The following is a 14,493-nucleotide window of genomic DNA, read 5'->3' as shown; positions in this document are numbered from 1 at the left end:
GTGGTGCCTACTTCCTACTCCACTTATTTTACAGCATCGGTGAATGTGCAGGTTTACAGTTTTCCCCCAGTACAAATACTGCGTCACCAAACACTCTGTATTCATCATTTTACATGCTGCTTCAAGTATTTCTGGATATGATACATTTCTGAAGCTGGAATTGTTAGATAGGATGTTATACATCTAGACATTGCCAGATGGCTTTCCAAAATGATTATCAAATGCCTCTTCTGTCAACAGTGTATGGGTGTGTCCATTGATTTCTTACTCATTCTGTCATGAATAGGATTATAAATCTTCCCCAGTCTGCTAGCTGTTCTTTTTAAGATAAGACTATCGTATTGAATACAGATGAGCTTTAGTTCTGAAGCCAAAAGGGCTTGCTAACATTTCATTCCTGGAGCAAAAGACTCAACCATCCAGCCACGGACGCTGCTGGACAGCCGTGGGGCACCCCCAGCACACGGCCCGCACCACTCAGCCCACTGCGTGTTTCTGAGTGGTCCAGACAGATGCTTCCTCCAACAGGTGAGAAGAAGAAGCTACAGATGGTTGGTGCTGCTCTTGGTCAGTCTCTTTCTTAATCTCAGTCTCTCTCTTCCTCAAGACACCCCCCCCCCCGGACTGTCCTCAGTGACCTCCTTGTCACTAAATCCTTTTTTCCAGTTGCTCACAGCTTTCCTGGACTCCTCTCCCTCTCCCCAGCACCCTGTCTGTTAGCAAATCCTATCAGCTGTACTATCAACCTGTGTCCGTGATCGCCACCTTCTCAGGTTCAAAGCCACCCTTAGCTCTTGTCTGGATTACTGCATAAGCTACGCTCTCCTTCCTCACTTGCTGTCTCATGGCCTCCAAATACTTTCCCCCCTAAAACATATTTTACTTGTTTATTTTGTTAGTTGTCTTTCATACCCTTCCTAGAACCTGAGCTCAGTGAGGGGAGAGAGTTTTTTCTGTTTGATTCACTGTGGTATCCACAGTTCTAGGGTAGTACCTGACATACACTATACACTCATATATTTGGGTTGATTTAAAAAAAAAAAAAAGGTTAATAGACTATTGCATTAAGGCCAAGTAATCCAGCTTCTGACAGTTACCAAGAATCGATCGTTTTTACTCCTAAAGCTACTTATGCCAGGTTATTATAACAATAGTGCAAAAGCTTGTAAGTTTAATTAGGTCCCATTGGTTTATTTTTGCTTTTATGTCCATTGCCTCGGTAGACTGACCTAGGAGAATATTGCTACAATTTCTATCAGAGAATGTTTGCCTGTGTTCTTTTCTAGGAGATTTATGACATCTTATAAACTTACGGTTACCAGGGAGGGAAAGGAGGGGAGTGATAAGTTGGGAGTTTGGGGTTTGCAGATGCCAACTACTATGTATAAAATAGATAAACAACAAGGTCCTATGGTATAGCACAGGGAACTGTATTCAATATCTTGTAACGGCCTGTAATGAAAAAGAATATGAAAAGGAAAAAAAATATATTTATACACATACACACACATATGTATGTATAACTGAATCACTATTCTGTACACCAGAAACTAACACAACATTGTAAATTGACTATACTCCAGCTTAAAACAAAAACAGTAATGTAGGTCAATATCACATTATCTGATAGAAATCAGTGCCAGAAGAAAATGTTTCTGGGAAAGCTAAGCGAGAGGGTTTGTTAATATTCAGTGAAGGCAATTCACAAAAAGACATTGCTTTCAATTTGCAGGTAAGAACAACTGTAAATTTGGGGAAGACCATTAAAAAATCAGTAAAGTTTTTGTACTGCGTTTGCTTTGCAAGAATTTTAAGTTCTGAGTCCACTTTGAAGAAGCAAATTTGGAAGTAGTATGTGATGCTTTACTGATGTGGCTTTGCTTGGAAGGTGTTGCGGAACGCCAGTTAACAGACCCATATTCAAATATAAAGCTTTGGCTCCCTGATAAAGGGCTGGCAAGTGAATACAAATTGGTATTTTTAAATTCAAATAAATTATTGAAGGTGTCATTTTTATAATTTTGTGTTCCAAACATTTTTTAAATTAATGGACTGCCTCAGTTCAAGCTTATTATTATGGAGTGTCTGTGTGTGGGCACGCTTGGTTTTTTTTTACTACTGTTAAAACATAACTGATACCATATTATATATTTTTTAAATATCTTGTTCTTTTTACTTAACAGTGCATCATGGAGATCATTTGGTAAGGACAGAATATCTTATGAACTTTAGAAATTTGAATAGAATTCCACTTTATGAGTCCAACTTATTTTACTTCTCTATTTGTGGTTGTTTAGATTATTTCCAACTTTTAAAAATTAAACAGTGCTGCAGAGAACGTCTTGCCCATACATAACTGTACTGTGTACAAATACCTCCATAGGATAAATGGATAAATTCTAAGAAGTGATGCTGTTGAAGGTTTTTGTTTTTGTTTTTTGATGGCTTTAGAACTGATAGACTTTTGTCCCGGATTTATGTGTTAGAATTTGCTCTGATATTTGGTCTTCGCTTCGTTAGTGTTGAGCAACGCATATTTTACTCAGAACTTGTAGTGAAACTGAAATCCGTGTAGAAAAACATGTTTTTGACTTGCATTTGGAACTCTTTAGCCTAAGTACCCACTTGCCAATTGAATAATTATTTTTACAACTGAAAGAAAAAGCTTTTTAATAAGAGTTTTTGATAACAAGAGATGTCTTAGGCACAGAGCTATCATGTTTAGCAGAACAGACTGTACCTCCCTCCCACTCCGCCAAGCATTTGTACTTTGTAAACATCAATCCAGGACATTTAGCAACTGTAAGAGGCACGTGGCCAAACTGAAAGTGATTATCGTATTTATCGTGTCTTTCAGCCAATAAAAAAAAATACATATATATACACACACACATAATCTTTTAATAAATATTTTAGGTTGCAAGAGTATTTCTGAATTTGCTTTTGGATTAAGTTTTAACTTTTCCCCTCATTTTGTTATTAAAATAATGAATTATAAATTAAATTTCCATTGTTTCTTCATCCTTGAATTTTGTCTTCTGAGTAATTCATATCTCGTTGATCCACGCCAGGAGTTCATGAACTGCAAAGAACAAAACCCACAGGATTCTGTCATCAGCTCTTTTCTGTGAGCATGTTTCGCTAGATTTTAACACTCGTTTAGAGTCATACCATTTTGGAAGAATCTTGATTCATAGCTGAAAAATTAAAATATGTTGCAAAACCAATTGTAAGTTCCCTGTATAGGTTGAACTTTTTCTAGGGAGAGATTCTTGGGGTGGGGAGCATTATTTATCTTTTAAAGAGAGAAATGTTATTCAGATCACCTTGGTAACAGCTAGACCACAGTCATGCAACAAGTTTAGTATCACTTTCTGAGTTAGACAGTGTTGGTCTGTGTTTGACGACAGTGATTTTCTGTGAGATTTAAGATTTTTTAAAGAGGGAAATCTGTTTTTGTTTTTTTTTTAATTTTGCAATCACTGGGTTTAGGAAGCAAAACAGACTTAATTATGCTGACAATGGTGAATTATCTCCTATGTGGAGAATATGTGACATCCTTTTTGGTTGGGATTCATGTCAAAGAAAATAAATCTCATTGTCTTTTTGAAGACACTAAAATGCAGTGAATGCTCTGAATGTGTGTGAGTATGGACATATATATCCATACACCTATACATATGTGTTATATATACATTTATATACTGTACGTATGTACATATATGTATATGTGCATGTATGTAAATTATACATATTTACTTATAAGTTTAAAATATATGTGTCATTTGAAACTGATAAGGACTTCCAAGAAAGTGGTGGGTAGGCATTTGGAGTAACGTTTTTTGCTTATCAGTGGGCAGTAATGATGTGGTGAGCCAGCCTTACTCTAGTTAGTTTGCTCCAAGACAGAGCTGGAGAAATCAGAAAACATGTTTAACGGACTCACAGACACAGTAAGCAAATTTATGGTTACTGAGGAGAAAAAGGATGGGAAGGGATAAATTGAGAGTTCGAGATTCGCAAATATTAACTACTATATATAAGATAGACAAAAACCACACTTCTGTTTGGCACAGGGAACTATATTCAGTATCTTGTAGTAACCTATAATGAAAAAGAATATGAAAACGAATATATGTATGTGTATGGATGATTGAAACATTATGCTGGGCACCAGAAATTAACACACTGTAACTGACTGTACTTCAATAAAGAAAGAAAACATGTTTAAGGAGGAAGCGAGAGGCAGTGACCCATATTAACATGCACTGATTTTGTTGAAAGTAAATTAAAGCACTTCCTGATTTGTCTGCTTATACAGAGACCTCAGGGGTCATAGACTCATATGCTACTTCAGGAGAACATTAGCTACTGTTGAAAGTATAGTGTGTGGGTGTGTTTGTAAGGAAATATAACTTAGCCCATCGTTAGTCTCCTAGCTGTCTCTTGATTTCTTAGAATTTGGAGCTAATAAGAATGGCCACGCTGCTTCTGTATTATTTGAGCGGCATCGCAGCTTCATTTTCTCTATTCATAGAAACTTCCAGGAGAACATACCTTTTTCCCGTATGATTGTCTGATACAGCTCTTTGCCTACTCATTAGATGGCATCACGGGACGTTTTAAGTATAGGAAGAAGCTGGCTTTGGAGGCAATTCATTATCCTGTCTTTCCAAGGGGTCCTCTATTCAGGAAAGCGTCCTGCATATGGTGTCCTCCACCGCCCGCCAGCCCATTTGTGTGTATTGAAGCCTCTTTCATGGAAACAGAGGTAGCATAGCTTAAAATAAACTGTAATGAATATCCTCACTGATTCAAGAGGATATTGTGTTGACCAAATTAGGACACATTACTATATAAAAACAGCAAAAGCATATCAAACACCCCAAACCTATAAAAACAGAACAAAAACATATTCCTGAAAATAAAACATCTGATTGCCTGCCCTCCTTTACCCATCACTAATAAACAGACCATCTGTCTCTGTTGATTTTATATGAAATCCCCAAAAGGGAGCACAGATTTAGAATGAAAAGGAACGTGAAAAAAAATGTAAAAGGTCATATACTACGGTGTCTCTTGACTGCAGGACTTTAAGTGATTTTTTAAATTCCCTATTTATATTTTTCTGTACTTTCAAAATTTTCTGTAGGAAAGAAAGTTATCTTAATTCAAGAAATTAGCTTTGTGTCATCACTTAGACATCAAACAGTGAAAGAAAAGCAGCTGATACACCGTTCTGGGAAGAAAAATTAGATTAATGAGAATTGTCCTTAGCATCCTCATAAATAATGTGTTCCTTGAGTCAAGAAAACGGCATTACAGATTATCAGGACATACATATATGAAAACAATGCACTAAATTTGAGTCTCTGCAAAATATCTGAGTATGACACTTGAAAAAGTCTTACGAATATTCAAACGTAATATTATGAATGGACCCTGATTATGCTGATAAATGATTAGAACTGTAATTTGTAATTTTTTTAAATGATAAGACATACGCTGGAGGGGTGGGATATAGTCTTTCTTCCTACTCCCTGATAGCTGGAGCATGGATATGAGACTACATCATGGCGAGTTGGATGCCCCTGAGTGGAACTTTGAATCTTGAGGGCTTAACACAAAGGTCTGTTGGGTCAATTAGTGAGTTTTCCAGGAAGCTGCTGTGGAATCCAGGGTCTGACAGGGTAGCAGCATCCTATGGAAGCATTCCTTTAACAGCAATTTGGCTCATGCCATGTCTCCCTCATTCCTGACCCAGCCTGGTTCTCCAAAGCTCAGTAGATTCCACAGATAATCTGACCCTCATCAGAATTAGAAACAGTAGGCTAGTTTTTCTACAGTAACAGATGCATACATAACGAGACTTTTGCCTACAGAGTCCACCATGTGTCCCTTTGAATGCCCTGTAGCACTCATTTAAAGACCTCATACACTGTATGTGTTAGTGTTAATTTTCCAAATGGAACTGGATGACTTTTCTGCTAATTGACTTTCCTTGCTTTGGCTATGTCTATTAGGCAGTTAGCTGTGATTTGCCAATTCATTCAGCAGAAGATATATTGAGTATCCACTGTTTGCCAGCCTTTGTCCTAGATGCTGGAGATACTGACATGAAAGAGACACCATTCCTTCCATTATGAGCTTACCTTCTCATTGAAGGAAGACAGAAAATAAACACATAAACCAATAAGTAAGATATTTTTGGGTAAAGATACGGGGTAGGAAGATGATAAAATGGGATAATTAGTGGGGAGACGGTGCTGCTTTAGCTAGGATAGTCAGGGTTGGCCTTTAAGGAAGTGATACTGAATAGTAAGTGGACATGAAGAGTCTACCTGACGATCTACAGAAAGAGTATTCCCAGGTGAAGGAACCATAAATGCAAAGGGTCCTGAGACAGAAATGAGCATAGCATGGTGTGTGTGGCTAGAACCCAATGAATGAGGGATGAGTGGAAAGAGAGGAGGTTAAAGAGTCTGGCAGGGGCCAGTCACGCAGGGCATCATGGACCACAGTAAGGATTTCAAGTAGGAAGCCTTTTCAGGATTTTAAGTAGGAAAATGATTTAGTATGAATTGATTTATGCTTTTGAAAGATCATCCTGGCTGTTCTGTGCAAGCTGGACTTTAGGGAAGAAGTATGGAGGAAGAGGAATTGGTTAGAAGCCTATTGCAATAGGCAGAAAAAAAGGTATTGCACACTTGGCTGGGTCTGTAGCCCTGGAGAAGTGGTTTCCACTGGCTGTCCTCAAGCCCCGATGGTCCTCTTTAAGAGACGGGTCCTAGCACGCCAGCCACTTCAGCGTGTGCCTTCCAATCAATGTACAGTTGCAGGACAAGATTTCGAGTCTGTTGTAGGACGTGGGGCATGTATATGTATGACACTCACTGCTTAATGTGCAGGAGAGTATACAAGGCCAGGAGGAGGGCACTGTTTGCACCCTCCAATGTACGGGAAAGCCAGCACTGTGTTAATCAGGACATCGTTATGGGGCTGAATCTTCCACCCAGGAATATTAAAAAAAAGAGAACAGAATGAGTATTCTACTCTGCTGTGAAGACCTGTGTGTTGTGAATGCCCTTCTCTAGAAGATCAATGTTGCTCTCAGGAGTGAGTGATGGGAACCCTAGAATATGTCACACAATAATGAAATCGTGAAATCTTAAATGCAGGAAGTATTTTCTATCACCATGAAGAAGCAGAAGTGCTGGACACTAAACTGAATGAAGTAAAATTGATATTAAGGCAACAGTGACTTACGGTGGAGATACCTCAGTTGCATTCATAGTATCTTCTCAGTGTTATGGAAAACAGGTTTTAAAATGGATCTAGTTTACTCTGAGAGAAGCTTTAATCTCAAAAAGCCATTCACATACATCTCCATTCCAATGACCCCTTGACAGTTAGACCTTAGCAATAAGCTTTGTGTTTGTGGTCTGTTACCTGACAGTCTCTTAAGATTTATGATTTAGAATGATTTTCTAGCTCGCCCTGTGTGTGTACCTTAATAGCGGAAGTCACATCAGAACTACGGAAATGAACTAAAATTGGGTCTGATTCTGGGAGAGCAAGATGTCCGCCCTGAAAGAATATACACTTCAGTGGAAGTAGAAAGAGTGGTTTATGTACATGAACACTTACTTTCGCATTTGTGTTCTACCGCAAGCCTCTGAGATCCTCATTTGAGAAACAAGAAAGGCGAAGCCAAGGAGAGGTTAACTCAAAACCCAGCAGCGGTGGAGAACTGATTTACCTTGACTTGTTTTAGATCTGTGGGATGTCTGATTTTTTTTTTTTTTTTTTTTTTTTTTGTAAAAACACAAATTGGCCCGCCAGACTGGAAATGCTTTCTGTCTTTTTCATCAAAAATCTTGGACTCCCTCCCTAGAGGTCTTCTCTGTCCGGCATTTTGTTTTCTTTCTCTCTTTAACTTTGGTTCTTACGTTCCACGTGTAAGCATAGTTCAACTAGATAGGAAAAAGCCACTCTAGAAAAAAGACTCTAATTGTGAGACCAGATGGTAAGCATTATTCAGCAGATGGGGTTGTGTAGGTTTCAGGGAAGGTGTGGTAATATGATCGTGTTCCGCAGCTGTGACCTGTGGTTCCCAAACAGCTTCCTTCCCCCCTGCCCTTTGCGTCTGCATTCCAGCATCTCTCCTTCTATCTTTGTAGGCACAGGGCTCCCTCCGGCCCCAGATTGATTTGACAGATGTATAAGAAAGGAATGAAGCTTGCTCAAGGAACAGCAACTTCTGCTATTTATCCCAGCTCACAGATATATTTTCAATATTGTCCTCCCCATGTTACTTGTAATATTGGCAAGTCATGCGGAATGTAACCACTCTTGCTCAGCACACTGAGAGAAAGGACTCAGATTGCTAGGAGCCTGTCAGGATGTCTTTAAGTCATCTCCATCTGAAGTCATGCAGCCACCTCAAGCTAAGGAGATGTAAAACTGAGGGCATCGCCTGCCTTCTTCTCCCTTCCCCCCAGAAAACCCCAACCAACACTTCCTCCTGTGTTTCTTCCTTCAGTGGAAGGTAGCACCACTCTTCCTGCGCCCAAATGGAAAACCTAGGCATCATTCTGGACTCTTGTATCTTCCTCATCCGTTCCAGGCAGTCCATCTCCTAAACGCTTTTCCAATCCTTTCATGCCTCTCTCCTCCCATCGCCACTGCCTCTGTTCAGGCTCTTATTATTTCAACTCTGGAATTTGGAAATATCTGATGCTTTTGCCTTTATCCAGATCATTTTCCTCTTCCCTTCCCTTACAGTGTTGTACGTTAAATGAGACTCTGGCCAGTGAGGCCAGTGAAATTAAAATCTCATGGGAGGAAGGGTAGATGAAGATCATGATTTCTTAAAAGCTCTGCAGGCTTTTGTAGTGTGTGGCTGGGGCTGAGAATCAGTGCCGGACTGGAGCAGTTTCAGACGTCTTAGCCAGGCGGTGTGCAAAGTCTCCACGACCTTGAACATCTCCTCTGCCACTTCTGCTTCTGACTTTACAATAAGTAACCACAAACGGCTTGTGTTTCCTCTCTCCTGCTGTTGCATGCCATTCCTTGCTTTTATGCGTTGGTCTTTGGGGATTCATCCGTCGGAAATGTTCTGGAAATATACAAACGACCTAAAGGACCGTCCCTACCGAGTGCCGCATTATTTTATTCATCATCTTGGTAGGTATTGAGGTGACCCATGAGAAACTCCAAAAGTGATTTGGGGCTTCTGTCCTGCTCTGTGTTCCTCTCTTTTCCTTTGTGTTATCCTGCTCGCGTCCAACGGCAAGCCCTAGAAATCTCTCATAATTAGGGTGGTATCATCTCAGAGCTTTTTGAAATGCCAGGTCTTCATGGTCCACGTGGTGCTCTGGACGGTACCTGCGCTGGTCCTGGGCTACACCAGCTCGCACGAATCCACCCTGGCAGCAGGTGGTGTAGTCGGGTGGGTGTGCAGTGTGTAGAGGCTTTTATGTGTCGTGTCTCAATTTGATCCTCACCACACCCTGTGGAGTAAGAAGAAGCTGTTTCTTCTCTACTTTACAGATGTGGAGATGGGTTCCCTTTACTCTTATTCACCTGCCTTACAGGTGTGGACTTGAGTCTTTACAGATTAGGTGTTGATAATCTGTCCACAGGTGACAGATTGAGGGTCCACAATGCACGTCTCAAGTTCTGTGACCCGACTGGATTATAGTTGGTGCCTTTTTTACTAAAGGGGCTTGGGTGTAGTGTTTGTTTTTAGAAGCTTGGTGACAAATCCGTAGTTTGAGCAAACTTGACCTCATAATATTCAGTCACTCTTTTTTAGATGGAATTTCCCAGGGCCCAGTTGCCCCTGACATAGTCCACTTTTCATCTCTTGGTCAGCTTGATCCTTAGCACTTCTGTGAAAGACAAGGGACGTGAGAAGAAGGGAAGGCTCTGTAGTTTTGGGTTTAGATGTTGATTTTTGAGCCCCATGCTTTGAGGCCCTTAAATTACTCAGTCAAGTCTTGAAGTTCCAAACACAGAGTGTTGTGACTGGGTGGCTGGGCCTAATTCTAGTACTGAGAACGGTTCCTTTTTAGTGAAGAAGAAAGGAGAGGACTTGGAGTTCCTCAGTGAAGCATCCATGTGCGTGTATATTAGCTCCTGCATCGGGCTGCGGTGTCCCCACTTCCTGTCTCTAATCTCGCGAGGCTTTTTGCATTTTTGGTAAAGCCCCCTTTGGGCTAATTCCTGAGACCCTGGCTTTTATTGCGAAGATCTTGTTCTTTGTGAATTTAAAAATCAGAAGAAGTTATAAACAACAAACGACTGTATCGGAACTCTGTCACTTTTGAACAGAGTCCCGCGGCCTGAGCAAATCCTGGGGAGTAAGGATGTTCCCTTCTGCAGCCTGGAAGGAGAAAAAGGTCATTTCCTTTAAAATAAATCTACTGACATGCATGTTGCTGGTATCTAATCAAGCTCTGAATTTGAGTTCAATTAGAGCTTTGATAAAAGAAAGGGGAAAGGGAACTTGAAAGAATGCTCTCCCATTCATGAAGGGCCTGCATGGTTTTAGTTTCCAAGTAAATGGAATAATGGGACCATGTATTTTCCATCCCAGCATTTTCCACCCTGAGAATAATTCCTGGCTTCTCAATGAATAATGCATTATTTCTGAAACTCAAGAGGCATTCCTTTGATTTGCCTTTATGTTTAGCTTTCTGAGTGATTTTCAAGCAAGGAAATTCAAGGCCTTGGAATGAATGCTTTATTAACATTTTTTTTTTTTTTACTTGAAGTTCAAATAGCTCCTTGGCTATTATCTCCTGATATTTGAAATATTTTTTTCCCCTCTCTCTCTAAGGAAAGTCTAAGGTATTGTATTTATTAGAAAATGAAGCACCTTGGCCAGTCTTCAAAGTGAACAGCAGTTGAAAACCAATACACATTTGTATTTAGAACAAAGAGCTTTATGGGGGTACCCTGCTCCATTCTTTATTTTCATTTCCCTGCTGAAAAGGTTTGGAAAAGAAAGCTCACATTCAAAACCAGGCTGCTTGGAGACTCAAACACATTTTGTGGAACTCACTCCTTGAGGCTAGTCTCAATTCATGACCCCAATCCCAGCCCGCATCCACCTAGACCAGTGAATCAGAAGATTCAGATGCCCTTCTGGGTTCATCCCTGTTCCCTGTAGGCTCGCTGTGTAGACTGTTTATACATCAGGGGCCCAGAAAGTGAGATGTAATAGGACACGACCGTGCTACTGGTTCACGTTCTCTTAGCCGAGGACCCCCAGCTCATCCCAGGCTAACATGGTGGTAGATTCTAATGCTTTTTCACAACCTTTTTCCCTGGGAGCCCAATGAGTGATTTCAGGAGGTAAATAAATAAACTGGGATGAAGACTATAATCTCTATTTCCTTCCTTTGTAATTATAGTAAAATCTTAATGGTTCAGTCTAGTTGGGGAAGAAAGAGAATCTAAACAGGAAAACATCTAAATCAAAAAAATTTTGGTTTAAAATACTTCATTTTGTTAATATAAGAAGTGGGGACTATAACATAATGTTTTCTGGAACGTGGACTCTGGAGTCAGCCTTAAAGAGCAGAAACTCCAGGGTTTGTCTCCTGTCTGCCACCTTCCAGTACCCCGGCTTTGAGCAAGTTATTTAACTTCTCTGGGTCTCAGTTTCTTTATCTGTGTGATGGGATAATAGTTTCTATCGCATATGGCCATGGTGCAGATTGAATTAATTAATAATTTGTAAAGCCTGTAGAAAAACACCATTTAAGTGATAGTGGACTGAAAAGAAAAGTAAATATACATCTTATCATTGGAAATTGCTATTCCCAAACAGGCCCATGTATACTGAGTGATTGCTTTCTTAGCACTCATTGACTCCTACGACAAACCAAATGAGGTAAATATAATCATTTCTATTTTTCAGATGAGAAAACTGAGGTAAAGAAAGTAATTTGCCAGAGTTCACCCAGTTTATTAAATCGCAAAGCAAGGATTTGAGCCCAATCAACCTGAATCCAGAAACTGTGCCTTAACTAAATGTTAAAGAACATTTGTCAGTGCTTCTGCCTGAAAACAATTTTATGCTATTAGAATACCATATTTTTTATAAGCATCAAAGTGTATATCCTGAATGCAAGATGTCTCAGATTTATATATCAGTTGCTTAGCACACTCTGTTTTGCTCAAATTAATCATCATCAATGCCTCATAAATACTCCATTTTAGTAAGATCTGAAGTAATGAGATTTTATTAAATTGGGTTTATTTTTAACTGAAGTATAGTTGATTTATAATGTTGTATTAATTTCTGGTGTATAGCATAGTGATACAGTTATACATATTCATATACAGGTATATATTCCTTGTCATAATCTTTTTCATTATAGGTTATTACAAGGTATTGAATATAGTTCAAATTGATTTTCTAATCATCCAAACGTTTTCTGATTATTTAGGATAGTGAACATTTCATTTCAAATAAAGATCTGGTGGCTTTGAAGCTCTGTGTTTTTATCTTGAACTGAAATCATTTCACCATATGGTTGCTTACTTCATCATTTACTTTTTTTTGTTCTCTCTCTCTTTTTTTTAAACCTCCCTGATCCTGCTCCCTCTCCCTGACCTCCCAGGTGCCTTTATCATCTGCTGGACTCCTGGACTGGTCTTGTTACTTCTCGACGTGTGCTGTCCCCAGTGTGACGTCCTGGCCTATGAGAAGTTTTTCCTCCTGCTTGCCGAGTTCAACTCCGCCATGAACCCCATCATCTACTCCTACCGCGACAAGGAGATGAGCGCCACCTTCAGGCAGATCCTCTGCTGTCAGCGCAGCGAGAACACCAGCGGCCCCACTGAAGGCTCGGACCGCTCGGCTTCCTCCCTCAACCACACCATCTTGGCCGGAGTCCACAGCAATGACCACTCCATGGTGTAGAAACGAAGCTACGATGAGAAGCGGCCGCCATCCATTGAAGATCGAGCAGGCTCCCCTGTACCCAAAGGCCAGGGCCAGGTGGGGTGTGAGAGAGAGAGGAAAAGTACACTCACGTACTTAAAACACTAACCAACGGCAGTATTTCTTCCTAGACCCAACAAGACTTGATACATATTGAAAATTAGCTTATGTGACGACCCTCCTCCTGATCCCCATTCCTTTTGAAAGTAGAAAGTGGAGATCTCGTGATGAAATTCGGAAACAGACTCTGGAGTGTCCATTTACCGTACACTAACTAGTCTTCGGGAGATTTTGTGTGGTTTGGTGGAAGTCGGAATAAATTCTGACTCGTTGAATCCACAACTTCATTTACATACAGGCTTCCCTTTTTTTTATTTTTAAAGGATACATTTCATTTAATAAACGTGTTTATGCCTATCAGCATGCTTGTGATGGATAAGACTATAGACTGTTTTTAAGCTATCATAACTCCATTTTTTCCTTATGTAGGAAAACTATAAATTAGAATGACTTTTTTAGAAAGCATGCATGTAATGTATGTATGCAGTATGCCTTACTCAGAAAGATGAAAGGTACTCATTTTAAATCTTAGGAAATAGGAAAACCTGATGTCAAAGCCAGTATTTGTTTAGGTTATGAAACAAGCAATGATCTAATCACAATGGTACCTTTTTATTCAAGTGTTTAACATGTATGAAACAAACAGGAAATGTAAGTTTATTTTCGGAAGAATGTGTACTCCATAAAAGTTATGGAAGGTGAACACAGTGGTATTGTTCCCACATATTTATAATACCCAAGTCCATTCTAATTGTCAGTTCATCAGAGGGATTTTTTTTAATAACCTGTGTTTTTCTGTATTATAATACATAGTCATTTTAGAAAACTTGAAAAATGAAGAAATGTGTAAAACAGAAAAAATTCTGATATCACAGCCCAGAAGTAACCACCATTAACAGCATTGCCCCTGTGTATGCCTATATGTATATTATATACCTTTTTATATAATTGGGATCATACTGTAAATGATTTTATAACCAGTTTGTTTTTTCCACTGCAGAATTGCCACATTTTTCCTATGGCATTAAAAATTTTACAAAAAACCATAATTTTAATGGCTATATAATATTCCATATAATGGACGCATCTCAGTTTATTTAACCATTCCCATACTGTTGACTACTTAGGTTATGTCTAATTTTCACTGTTATAAATAATGTTGCAAAACTTGTATGTACATAAAACTTTGTCCATATAATTGATTACTTACTTAGGACACATTCCCATGAAGGATTTTTTTTTTTTAAATGTGAAGTGTCTTTTTATACTTCTACCTTTTATGAAAGAGGATTTCCTGCTTTTGCCCTGCATGTGTGGCAATTGTGAGGATAGCCAGTTAAATTACCTTTTTACAAAGGAAACACAGTGGTTACTTTAGAGGAGAGTGACTTTTGTATAACGAGAAACAGTCAACTGTCACAAATAGGCAGGACACCCTAATTAATATGTCTAGCAATTTCAAGTTTCGTTTGAGA

The 14,493-nt window shown here is 39.3% G+C and overlaps 1 protein-coding gene across 8 annotated transcripts in view; it reads left to right on the top strand.

Moving 5' to 3' along the window:
* Positions 1-13,911, top strand: part of LPAR1 (lysophosphatidic acid receptor 1) — a 133,211-nt gene extending 119,300 nt beyond the window's left edge. For 7 of the 8 annotated variants that reach the window (XM_032478171.1, XM_032478164.1, XM_032478168.1 and 4 more), the window contains one exon: positions 12,636-13,836. In XM_032478171.1, coding sequence (XP_032334062.1) covers positions 12,636-12,937 — 302 coding nt within the window. In that variant the 3' untranslated portion in view covers positions 12,938-13,836. Of the gene's footprint in view, positions 1-12,635 lie in introns of all 8 variants that reach the window. The other variant, XM_032478169.1, reaches the window with a different exon arrangement.
* The last annotated feature ends 582 nt before the right edge of the window (positions 13,912-14,493 follow it).

The sequence above is a fragment of the Camelus ferus genome, chromosome 4 (assembly GCF_009834535.1).
Source record: "Camelus ferus isolate YT-003-E chromosome 4, BCGSAC_Cfer_1.0, whole genome shotgun sequence".
Classification (NCBI taxonomy): Eukaryota; Metazoa; Chordata; class Mammalia; order Artiodactyla; family Camelidae; genus Camelus; species Camelus ferus.
Note: the sequence above shows the minus strand (reverse complement) of the source record. Positions and strands in the feature narration are given on the sequence as shown.